General features: G+C 37.0%; 1 protein-coding gene across 5 annotated transcripts in view; it reads left to right on the plus strand.

The window, feature by feature from the left end:
- Shtn1 (shootin 1) overlaps positions 1–13,396 on the plus strand; it is a 112,430-nt gene that overhangs the window by 23,959 nt on the left and 75,075 nt on the right. For all 5 annotated transcript variants that reach the window (XM_074078225.1, XM_074078224.1, XM_074078228.1 and 2 more), the window contains exons 3-4: positions 863–923; positions 7,654–7,748. In XM_074078225.1, the coding sequence (XP_073934326.1) occupies positions 7,662–7,748 (87 nt within the window). In that variant the 5' untranslated portion in view covers positions 863–923; positions 7,654–7,661. The remainder of the gene's footprint in view (positions 1–862; positions 924–7,653; positions 7,749–13,396) is intronic.

Consider the following 13,396-nt stretch of genomic DNA (forward strand, 5'->3'; position numbering starts at 1 on the left):
AAGTCTTTTCAATGAGTCCTCCCACCTTTTTGAATAAAATAAATCAGTTTATGTAAATAAAACATGCTCGTGGTAGAGTATTTTCTCTTCTGTCCTTTTAATTTCCTCCCTTTTTCTATGCAAAATTCTGAAGACACTGGATCATTTTCTCTTGGGTGAGAGAGGGCTTGGGTATCCGTCAGCATTTTACCTCATTCAGTCATCTTTCCATTAGCTTCCAAGATGGCCCCAGTGTTCTGGATGGTTGAAACTGTTGGGAACCTGACTTGCACATGAGCAGGGTGTTAAGAATGCGTTAGCCTTCTTAAAAAGAGGCATGCACATTTTCTTAAAAAATGAGTACAAGTCAGGCATGGTGGTACATGCCTGTAGTTCTAGTTACTTGGGAGGCAGAGGCAGGAGAATCATGAGTTCCAGGACAGCTAGGGCAAAGTTAGCAAGACGCCGCCTCAGAAACAAAATACAAAAGTGAAAGGACCGGGGCATGGCTCACAATCCCCAATACTGAAAAAAAGGACCCAACCCCCCCTTCCAAACAACCTAAAACAAACAAACAAACAAACAGAAAACCACCCAAAACCCTTTTTAACTCGGGATGGCCAATTGGTCTGTCGCTGAAGAGATAATGAGAGTAGAGTGACTCATTATCTTAGAAGGTCTGAGAAAATTAGCCAGATATAAATTGTACACTCACCATGCTAGCTGACTAATGCACACACCATGTTTCACTGATGCTTTTGAAAGATGTTCTGTTTTAGAGAAAAAAAAATTGCTGCTGTTTATAAGTTTACTCTTACTGTTCACCTTTCGAGACTTAAAATTTATGATACAAACTTTAATGTTTTCTTTTTTCTCATTTCAGTGTGACAAAATTAGGCAAGAACGAGATGAAGCTGTTAAAAAACTGGAAGAGTTTCAGAAAAGTATGTAAGCATTTCAGTGGAATTACTATAAACATAACTTTTGGGGTTATGTTGATACTTGGTTTAGTTGCTGATGCATTGATCATACAATCAAGAACACAAAAATTGCCTTCCTATTTGTTCAAAAAATGCCCTGGCATTTGTGATTTTAAAGAGATGGAATAAGCATTATTGTTTTATGAGGATATTATTATTAAAGCTTGAAGTTGTTATAAGAATATTTTCTATGCAAAAAAATCAAAGGAGAATAAAATTACTTTGTTACCTTGATTCCTTGAGAAAAGCCGATCATAATATTTTGTAGTCTGTCCTTCCTGATCTTTCATTTGTCTAATATACATTTATACAAAAAAATGCATATTTTGCCTTCAGTTTTGTAGCCCTTTTTGTTCTAGCACATAGTATATTGACATGTTTGTTTGTCAGCAGAGTTGTACATCAGTTTTAATGGTCAGCTATAATATTCCATAATTTGTTTATTCCTTCATCAGTAGGTTATTTTTGTTTTTTAACTACTCTGAATAACGCCATGGAGAGTACTCTTATACACACAGCTTTATAGTGATTTGATTAGTTTCTTCGGTTAATTCATAGAAAAGTAATTACACTGGAGTTCTTCTGCTATACAACTTTGGGGCTATAGATAACAATACCATATTAAATACATAAAAATGTACTAAGAGGGTAGATCTTATGTTAAATTTTCTAAATCAATCAATCAATAAATAAATAGGGGTTGAGGATGTGGCTGAGTGGTACAGCATTTACTGAGCATGTGTGAGGCCCTGAGTTTGATCCCCAGCACTGCAAAAAAAAAAAAAAAAAATATATATATATATATATATATATATAATAATGAACATAAGTAAGCAGGGTGGGAGGAAACTTTGGAAGGTTATGTTTTGTATGACAGAGATCTGCTGTTTATCCCCTAAGATAGAACACAGGTGGGCAAAGATCCAGGCCATAGCAGGAAAAATGACCTCTTCCCTTGAGGTCAAGGCTTTTCTTTCCCTGTCATTCTACAGATTTTGTATCAGTCAAGCTACTTGATTATATCATAAAGTATAGACTTGGTAACTATACAATGGAACATTTTACTCTTTTGGAAGGTAAAACAGCTATAAAATAAGTGCGGCATTATAGTTAAATTCCAGTAGTCAGTGTATTTCAGCATCTGTCTCTAATAAAGAAAATCTAAGGGTAATCTTTCAATATTACCTGTCTTGGGAAGCTAGTGTATTGTGATAGAAATACCCCTTAATTGTGAATGTGTGAATTGCAATTGCATGGGGCTTTCTCCTTCCCTAATGCAGGGTTGATGAAATCTGCTTACACCTGTGCTGGCATTGACCACCTCTGAAAGAATGATCCCATTGTCGTTGTTACCACTTCATGTACTTGAATTATTGATAGTGGATGGGTGTACTGTGTGCGGTGGGGATAGTTCAACTTTCCTATGGTTGGGTTTATCTTAAAATGTTTTGATCAAGGTAGATAGTAGGGATTTTGCCTCCTGCATTGTAACTTTCCTGGACATCAACCTTTTGAATACCATGTAAACTCCACTTTCATCTCCCATTTCCCTTTTCCTTTTGTCTTTTCCTCTAAATACCTTTGATAGTTGAAAAAAATTACATTTTTATTCCCTATCAGCAACTCAGATTAAGACCTGAAAGCATTAATTGAAAGGTTAGCACAACAGACTATTGCTGCATACATTAAATTTTTATCTTTATTAATGTTTTAATGTAAAGTTGCAGTAGCAGGAAAACAGGTACTAATTCTCTCGGCCTCAAAAACAGAGAAGAGAGAAGAGATGGGGAGGGAGAGAGAGAGAGAAAGAAAGAATGAATGAATATGGGGGATAAGAAAACTTTTAAACATTTTTTTTAAAAACTGTATCTGACATAAATGCTTCATGACTTTAGAACAGAGGGTAGAATTTGAAATCTGGAAGGGAATATTGCCAGTGGAGAGCTCTTGGTGTGAAGTCATGTAGCCCTGAGCAAGCTTCTTCACTAGGAAAATTGGGATGTATTACCCTGTTTTGTAGACTTTGAGATAATCCACAGAAATAGCACTTAACACTGTGCCTGGCATATAGTAACTGCTCAGTCAGTTTTAGCTGCTGCCGCCATCTCATCTACTAAACCACCCTGTGTGTAGATATGTAGTACTTCCTGTTCAGACCGTCACCCTACATGGGAGCCTGCGTGTATGTATAGCTCTGGGGAAAAGTTTCTTTTGGGCAGAGTTGAAATCTGAAATCCCTGTGATGCTTATCTACCTGGCCAAGCTCTCAAGAGCAGCTAAATAAGCTCAGGAAGAGCTCTGTCAGACCCTAGGGCTCTTCTCTCCCTGGTTTACTATGCTTTTCCTATGGTAGCTATGTCTCTACCCATAGTTCATGGCATTCTTGGCCCTCTGCCAGATCCCTCTGAGTCTGCCTCCTACTCTTTCCACACAAAGAACACCACCACAGAGCAAAGCCATGTGCCTAGAAGGACAGATTCCTGTGAAAAGAGAAGTCAATAAAGCCCTTTCATGTATTTGAGGCCACAGTGTTAGATACTGTGTTCTGATTTCGGCGACACCAATTTTCCTACATATGTGCCAACTTCCTGACTGTTTTCTTCCCACACGAGAACTTTTCTAAGCTGTTTAATATTCACAGGGAATTTGTGTTACGTTTACTGTGTGTGCATCAGAGACTCCCTGCATCTCCCTATGGCCGAGAGCTGGAGTTTGGGGGGAAGTCTTGCTCAGGAAGCTATGTCCTTACCTTAATGCCTTTAACTAGAGTTAGAAGGGGTGGTGGAAAGTTGGAGTGTTTTAGAAATGCATTTGGCTGGGATTTATCAGGTAGAGCTCTGTGATTTGGAGTGGTATTTTACATCTTTGGGCCTCAGTGTTCTCAGATGCAAAATTGCTATGATAACACCTTCTTTGTAGGATGACTGTGAGAAATGGTGGGGAACACACGTGAGGGGCTTAGCATGAGGCTGAACACAGAGAACATTCTTGTAAAAGGGTGTTCACAAACAAACTTAGGTGTATGGTATTTTCAGTCATTCAGACAAACACGAGTACCTACTTTGTACATAGTGTTCTAGATGCAAGAGAACCAGATGTGCATGACAAAATCCCTGCTTCAAGGATCACACTTAGTAGAAGACAAAGACAAGTTTTCAAAAAAGAGAAGCAAAGTCATTTACCCTGCAATGTGGTGTGTACTTCAGTTGCAGCGTTTCAGTCGTGTAGATGGTAGGACAGACTTTGCTAATTCAATTATACTGATGGAAGCAACAGTTGATGTGCTTTTAGGTTATACTTTTTTGAGTTCTCAGCTCTTAAAATTTTGCATTATGAAAATTCTCAAGAATATTCAAAAGTGAGAAAGCAGTTAAATGAACCTTCATGTATCACCATCATCCAGCTTTAATGTTATCATCCTGGAGCCACTCTCACTGGCTTCTGACTTCTACTTTGAAACTGATACCAGTCATTGTGTCATTTTAATATTTCCTGACTATAAATATTTCAGCATGAATTTCTAAAAGATTGTTTTTTTTTAAAATGTGCAACTACACTATTATAGTCCTTTTACTTAAAATTCATTTTCTTTTTTAAACCTCATGTCATCCAAAAGTGCAGTGTCATAGGTATAGTCACCATGGGTCAGAGTTATTATGAAATAAGCCCAAATTTGGGACCATTAGGTCAATCATTAAATGAGCAGTCAAAAGTAATTTTTTAAACTTTTATTCTTAGAAAGGTACAAATATATTTGTACTTCAGAAATATTTTCATTTTATATCATGTGATGTGACCTTCGGGTTTGGAAATGGGGTCTTATTTTTAAAGACATGATGGACTCTGAAATGCATTCTTCCCTTCTGAAAGTTGGTAAGTAGGTAGGTTTCTTTGTTACCAATTTAGCATTGGGATAATTTCTCCCTCCCTCCTTCTCTCCCTTCCTCCCTCCCCTTCTTCCTTCCTTCCTACCTTTTCTTTTAGACAAGGATTACTATGTAGCCCAGGCTGGCCTTGAATTCACAGTCTTCCTGCCTCAGCCTCCTTAGTGCTGGAATTATAAGTGGGAGCCTCCATGCCTGGCAGCATTGGGATAATTTTTCTTAAACTAAAAATTAATGCACAATTTAGAAATTTCAATTATTTCCCTTTTGGGAAAGAAATAAAAACCCTACCTGATGAAGTATACTACATTAGAATTAGAGAAATCAGAGAAAATGTAGGTGAGTTTTACTTAGCCAAGTTTATCAAGTTAAATCACAGGGTAGCATTTTACAAAATGTTAAGAAAATAAATGTTTCATTTTTCCCCCCTTTTCCTTTTTGCTAGGCCTACACCTCACTACCATGGAATGATTTTTCTTACTCTTTCATGAGCACGAATGTTATTGAATAAAAAGTCAAATTCCTGTGAAAAATGCAGAGTGTTTATGTTTTTGTTATGAGAGTAGAAATACCAGATTGTGGCAGAAGATGTCAAGTAGTTAAGGCTAAAAATTCAAAGTAATATTTGATGTTGTAAAAATTGTATAGGTTTCTTTTCTCTTTCCTTCACATTTTTGAAGAACCTACCTTGTAAACATAGTGATAAAATGCCAGGAATATTAGGATTTTAAGGAAATAATAGAGCCTATTATTTAAACTACAATATAAAAGGCAATTATATTGATGAAGAGCTACATGGGCTTTGTGTGTGTGAATAAACTTGGCCTGTGTTCAGCTTCTATTTGTTCTTCTGGCATAAACACATATTGTGTGTGATTCCAGTTTAATGGGGACCCGTTTGTATGCCAAGCAGCTGCATTTTAGGACCTATTGCGTGATTTCATAGCTCTCTGAAAATTGGTTCTATTCAGAACAAGAGATAGAAGAGGACAAGGGGGGGGTGGCGTGGGGGGGAGCTTCAACACACAATCATTTCTTTTCAATTGGAGCCAGAAAGGTTGATGACAACATGACCATTGTGTTATAATGATAAGACGGCTAAGGCATCTGTACCTCTCATCAAGGCTTTCACTCCACAGCAGATACAATTTAATTCACTGCTCCGTCAGCAGTGCTGATACCATTATGCCGTCTGTCTCCACAGTTATAATCACTGTCCTCTGAGAAATGCAGTTGAAATGATCTTGAGCAGTCAAAGAAACTCTCAATTAAGGCTGCCACTTCCAATGTGTCAGATTGTGTCTTATGCACTTGGTACAATTTTCACTTCCAATCCTGTTTATTTACAATGTCTACCAGTAATTACGCTTAACGTGTCATTTAGTGAGGGGGGCCCCTGCCAAGCCAATTGTTGGGTGCTGCTGTACCATTGAGTGGGAGTTTCTCGAAGTCAATGTCATCAGCAGCTTTTAGGCCCTGATGGGATGCGGTAGTAATGTTGATAATGCAAGGATCGTACTCATCAAGTCGTAATTAGATGCCACTCAAATGTGCCACTTGTAATAACAGTGTTGATTCGTGTTTTTCTCGGTGACTGCAACTACTAATTAGTTAAGTGGTTTGTGGTTGGCCTGCATTTGTGATAGATTATTATTACCCCGGAAAAAATGTCAAGGTTAGAGATGTTTCTGGCCATTTAGTGCTGCTTTATGAATTTGAATATTAACATAATAAGAACTTTGGACAGACTTAGGAAGTAATACATTTTTTGTATTTAATTTGGAGAGAAATTTTTCCCCCGAGTTTAATCATAATTGCAGGTTAATTAAGCGTAAATGAAGCAAAAGTAATTTCCCTTTGTATTGTATAAGCCCTGTGCTTTTTCCCTAACTTTGTTGGATTTCACATTTGGGTGTCCTTTAATTTTTTTTTTTTTTTTAAAGCCAACAAATGCCAATAAGTGTGCATGTCTACAGTTAGGTTTGAGATTCTGAGAATTTTTTTTAATAGATACATGGCGGGGGGGGAGGGGCTGGACTGGCATTTTTTAAACACGATCTTCAAAATGTAATTCAAGTTCTAAATTACTTTGACTCTTTAAATCTCAATTTATGTGAACCTGCTGCCAAAAAGTTTAAAAATTAATTTTTCACATGTTGGTAAAATAGCAAAGAAAATTTAATTTTTCTTCTAATCCTACTGACAGCTTACTATATAAGAAATGTTACTAGTATCTGTTTTTATCACCTCATAGTGCATAAATCTTGGTGTTAGTCTTTTCTGCCCTGCAGTGTATGAAATAACAGTAACTAGTTTGCCACTATTAAAGATACTTTTAGCTAAGTTGCCACATTGCTATTTCCATCATAAAATCAATTTAAGATTTATTTATCTATTATTTCTTAGCTAATTTTTCTTATTAGATTCATGTGTTATATTCTACTAAGAAAAGGAAGGCATATTGCTACTCTTTCTTTATGGAAGATTCTTTTTATTTAAATTAGCATATATGTCTGTGGATGTGTAAACAGCTACATAGAAAACAGCCACTTCCAAAATTTTTTAAACAGCTTCCTTAAAATGTATGTAGTAGTCATGAAGGTTTTTTGTTGTGTCCTTTTTTCTTTCTACATTTGAATATTAGCTGAGATTTAATCAGGATAGCTTCTGAAAACTTTTTTCCCTGTGATGGCTAAGGGTCTGGCTGAAGAAAGAATTGGTGTATTCTTCGTCATGGGGCGATGTGTGGGCTTCTGGAATAGCTGACTAATCTTCAAATGCTGACATTCTTTTTTTCCCCTCATTCCTAGTTTCTCACATGGTTATAGAGGAAGTTAATTTCATGCAGAACCATCTCGAAATAGAGAAGACTTGTCGAGAAAGTGCTGAAGCTTTGGCAACAAAGGTGAGCCTTTTCACATGAAGGAATTTTACTTGAGCTTTTTTTTTTTTTTTTAAATTTCAACTTGATTTTCCAAAGAGTGGCTTCTACCCTCTTAGCTCTCTAGTACCCTATCTGCTCTGATGAGGAGGAACCTGCTCTTTTTTAGGTCTCAGAATCCTGGAATATAATTGTGTAGATATCTGCCCTGAGGCAAAGGTTATTTTGGTTGTAAAAGGGGCATTTGTGTGTGTGTTTGTGTGTATTTGAGCACCTGTGCATTTTTGCCAGGGAAAAATGGTCCCATAGTAACTGTGTGAACTGGACTTCCCAAATGTCTCTGAATTTGGTTAAAATGCTATCCAAGTTTAAAACTAACCTTGTGTGACACACAAGGGCAATGAATGTTTTCTGTTTGAATCCAATGAAAAAGTCAGCCTCCAGCCTTGCATTTCAGGTGATTATTTGTGAAAGCAAAGTGAGGGCGTGTGGAAGGTGACCTCCAGTGCTCCGCTGATTGCTTCTAGCTGATGAATTTACCAAGTGTGTAATTTTCTATATTCTATCTCATCAGAAGTACATTATTATTAAAGAATGTTTTTATCTCTGTCTTATGTATTTTGGGTTGGGTAAAATGCATCTGAACCACTTCATCAGAAAATGGATTACAGCAATTTTCAACCAAATTTCATTAGTAATGCTGGCTGTGTTTCGTTTCCCTTCCTTTCCTTCCTATCACCCTCTGAAGTATTCTTTGGATGTGGCTGAAATCCTACTACCAATAAATAAATAAGTTTAATTCGTGTGCATTAGCAGTTGCTTGCTGGAGGGATTTGCCTAATTGTTTGCATAATTACACTGCATTAGAATTCAAAAGATATTCAGTCAGAACTCAACTTAAAAGTATAAATTTGGGTGAGTAACTTCTCTTCTTTTATTTGTCTGACAAATACATAGCAACATAGGCCATTGCTTTGAAAGCAATGATAGATAACATGGACTCTCTCACAGCTGCTGCACCTCACTGGAGTTGCCCAGTCCAGGATGGACGGGGTATGAGTTCTCTTTTCATTTCCTTTACTTCTTTTGGAACAAGTACAGCAAAGAAAAAAAAAAAAACTGTATTTGGGGCTGCTCTGAATCTTTGAGTGCCTAAGGATAGTCTCTATATTTTCTCTTATTATTAAAAATTCCTGTTGCAGTAGTCCATCTAAGTGAGGACACTGACCACTTCTCAGGATTGCCAGCATTTCTGGAAAGCAAAGATTTAAGGGGTTGTATATACAAGTCTTATTCTTGGTTATGCCATTTGGGGTTTTATTTGACTCTGGGTGGGTGAGTTCTGCCTGCTAGACTTCACCTTAAATGACATGATGGACTAGGGTTAGGACTGTAGTGACAAGGGGTGAACTTATCTTTTATCAAGATGCCCTGTAATTATTGGTCCATATATGCCCCGCCCCCTTTAAAAATTTTCTTACCTCCACTCCCCTTTCACTTAACAGGTGGCTTTGGGTGACAAAATTCACCTCTCTGAGCTATAATTTTCTTTTTTCTAAATGTCAGGATGGACAAGGGTTGTACTAAGAATACTCCAAACCCAGTGGGTCTAGGGTTGTGCCCCAGGTGTGTGTTGAAAAGCTGCCAGGTGACTGATGTTATTTATATCTGTGTCACCTAATCCTTTTTCTAAATCTTTGACATCAAATTAATAACAAGTGGACTATTTAATTCTTATGGTACAGTTTGACCCATCTTCTTAAAAGCATGCTCTTTTGCTAAAATGTGTGGGTTAACTTGATAAATACAGACCAATTATCTTAAGTCACATGACCCAGAGCCATTTAGTTTGTTTCCTTTCTTCCTTTCAGTATTCAGTAACCTATACCCAATGTAGAAACTGTAAATTTGATAATACTAATAGGCTCAGTTACAGCAGGGTTATAAAAGATTTGTTTTTGCCTTGTGACATACATGGAATCCTTCTGACATGCCACTAATCTGTAAATGAATGGATAACTGTGATGGAATTGCTTAGCCAAAATAGGAGAATTCAGAGTTCTCAAACATGCCCAAGTAGTATGCACATAAGACTTCATACATATAAATCTTATATTTTTCTTTCAAAATATGAAAATGATGTTTCTGAGAAGACTTACGGAATTTTCTGATTGGCTTTTTTCTTGAGCTAATCACTTTGTGAAATAGAGTAGTTATATTATAGACAGATAGAAGCTAATGGATTTTGGTGCCTAGTTTGATAGATTCACTCAGCTTTTTTGCAGACAGAACTATTAACTATCAAATTACCAAGAAATATTGAGGTGATGGTGTCTGCGAAGTAGCATATTAAGCACAGATGGCAAAAATAAAGTATTTTCTTGAGTATTCTGGAGGAAGCAGAAAATGTATAGACGCCTACCTTGTTTGAAGAAAACTATGTGATAAATTATTTCTAAAGGATAATTAGAGACATAAACTAAACTTCCTATCTTATTATTAGTAGCTAACACTTATGGAAGTTTTACTATATATCAGTTACTGGATTAAGCACTTATCTGTAATAGTTCATTTAGTCTTCCTATTGTTAGATAAAAAACGATGGCCTTAGTTTGCTGATGAGAAAACTGAGACACTGAAAGATTAGGTTGGTTCTAGAGATAGAGACAGAATTTGATTGCCGAATTCAGTTGTATAAAAATATTAGCTGCCCTACATCAGCAATTCTAAGTGTTAATGTGCATCAGAATCTCCTGAGAAATTCCGGAAAAGTGTTATTCTGGGCTCTATGGCCAGAGATTTTGGTATGGTAAAGGGGATAAGCACTAGGACTTTTAAAAAGCTCTGCAGAGATTCTGATGTGCAGAATTGGGAACCATTAATTTAAATATTAGGAGGCAGAATCATTAACTGCCTTGATTTTTTTTTTCATTTTTATCTTAAATTGTATCTACTTTTATCCAGAAAAAGTGGCATAGTTTGAGATTTGACATGAAGTCTCCATAAGCTTCATGCTATAGCATTCATGGTTCAGAGAACCTACAACAGTGTTGACCTGAATTTTCCATCTTGAGCAAAAGGGGTTGGGAACTTTTGGGCCTCATTTCTGAGCCCCCAGCCTCTTGTATAATGTAGGGAGATAGGAGCTGAGGCTAGAGACAGGGGCTAGAGAATAGAAGATGGGGTCAATTTCCTGGGTAGAGTTTACCAGTTTTCTCAGGAAGAATCTATGGAAGCATACATACATGGCCATTTCTTTTTTTTTTTTTTTCATTTTTCTTTTATTATTATATGTGCATACAAGGATTGGTTCATTTCTCCCCCCTGCCCCCACCCCCTCCCTTACCACCCACTCCGATCCCTCCCTCTCCCCCCCCAATACCCAGCAGAAACTATTTTGCCCTTATTTCTAATCTTGTTGTAGAGAGAGTATAAGCAATAATAGGAAGGAACAAGAGTTTTTGCTGGTTGAGATAAGGATAGCTATACATGGCATTGACTCACATTGATTTCCTGTGCGTGGGTGTTACCTTCTAGGTTAATTCTTTTTGATCTAACCTTTTCTCTAGTACCTGTTCCCCTTTTCCTATTGGCCTCAGTTGCTTTAAGGTATCTGCTTTAGTTTCTCTGCATTAAGGGCAACAAATGCTAGCTAGTTTTTTAGGTGTCTTACCTATCCTCACCCCTTCCTTGTGTGCTCTCACTTTTATCATGTGCTCATAGTCCAATCCCCTTGTTGTGTTTGCCCTTGATCTAATGTCCACATATGAGGGAGAACATACGATTTTTGGTTTTTTGAGCCAGGCTAACCTCACTCAGAATGATGTTCTCCAATTCCATCCATTTACCAGCGAATGATAACATTTCGTTCTTCTTCATGGCTGCATAAAATTCCATTGTGTATAGATACCACATTTTCTTAATCCTTCGTCAGTGGTGGGACATCTTGGCTGTTTCCATAACTTGGCTATTGTGAATAGTGCCGCAATAAACATGGATGTGCAGGTGCCTCTGGAGTAACAGTCTTTTGGGTATATCCCCAAGAGTGGTATTGCTGGATCAAATGGTAGATCGATGTCCAGCTTTTTAAGTAGCCTCCAAATTTTTTTCCAGAGTGGTTGTACTAGTCTACATTCCCACCAACAGTGTAAGAGGGTTCCTTTTTCCCCGCATCCTCGCCAACACCTGTTGTTGGTGGTGTTGCTGATGATGGCTATTCTAACAGGGGTGAGGTGGAATCTTAGCGTGGTTTTAATTTGCATTTCCTTTATTGCTAGAGATGGTGAGCATTTTTTCATGTGTTTTCTGGCCATTTGAATTTCTTCCTTTGAGAAAGTTCTGTTTAGTTCACATGCCCATTTCTTTATTGGTTCATTAGTTTTGGGAGAATTTAGTTTTTTAAGTTCCCTGTATATTCTGGTTATCAGTCCTTTATCTGATGTATAGTTGGCAAATATTTTCTCCCACTCTGTGGGTGTTCTCTTCAGTTTAGAGACCATTTCTTTTGATGAACAGAAGCTTTTTAGTTTTATGAGGTCCCATTTATCTATGCTATCTCTTAGTTGCTGTGCTGCTGGGGTTTCATTGAGAAAGTTCTTACCTATACCTACTAACTCCAGAGTATTTCCTACTCTTTCTTGTATCAACTTAAGAGTTTGGGGTCTGATATTAAGATCCTTGATCCATTTTGAGTTAATCTTGGTATAGGGTGATATACATGGATCTAGTTACAGTTTTTTGCAGACTGCTAACCAGTTTTCCCAGCAGTTTTTGTTGAAGAGGCTGCTATTTCTCCATCGTATATTTTTAGCTCCTTTGTCAAAGATAAGTTGCTTATAGTTGTGTGGCTTCATATCTGGATCTTCTATTCTGTTCCACTGGTCTTCATGTCTGTTTTTGTGCCAGTATCATGCTGTTTTTATTGTTATTGCTTTGTAATATAGTTTGAAGTCAGGTATTGTGATACCTCCTGCATAGTTCTTTTGACTGAGTATTGCCTTGGCTATTCGTGGCCTCTTGTGTTTCCATATAAATTTCACAGTAGATTTTTCAATCTCTTTAATGAATGTCATTGGAATTTTGATGGGAATTGCATTAAACATGTAGATTACTTTGGGGAGTATCGACATTTTTACTATGTTGATTCTACCAATCCATGAGCATGGGAGATCTCTCCACTTTCTATAGTCTTCCTCAATCTCTTTCTTCAGAAGTGTATAGTTTTCCTTGTAGAGGTCTTTCACATCTTTTGTTAGGTTTACACCTAGGTATTTGATTTTTTTTTGAGGCTATTGTAAATGGAATTGTTTTCATATATTCTTTTTCAGTTTGTTCATTATTAGTGTATAGAAATGCTAATGATTTTTCTATGTTGATTTTATATCCTGCTACCTTGCTATAGCTATTGATGATGTCTAGAAGCTTCTGAGTAGAGTTTTTTGGGTCTTTAAGGTATAGGATCATGTCGTCTGCAAATAGGGATATTTTGACAGTTTCTTTACCTATTTGTATTCCTTTTATTCCTTCTTCTTGCCTAATTGCTCTGGCTAGGAATTCCAGTACTATGTTGAATAGGAGTGGAGATAGTGGGCATCCTTGTCTGGTTCCTGATTTTAGAGGGAATGGTTTTAATTTTTCTCCATTAAGTATAATGCTGGCTGTAGGTTTGTCAT

The sequence above is a fragment of the Castor canadensis genome, chromosome 7, assembly GCF_047511655.1.
Source record: "Castor canadensis chromosome 7, mCasCan1.hap1v2, whole genome shotgun sequence".
Classification (NCBI taxonomy): Eukaryota; Metazoa; Chordata; class Mammalia; order Rodentia; family Castoridae; genus Castor; species Castor canadensis.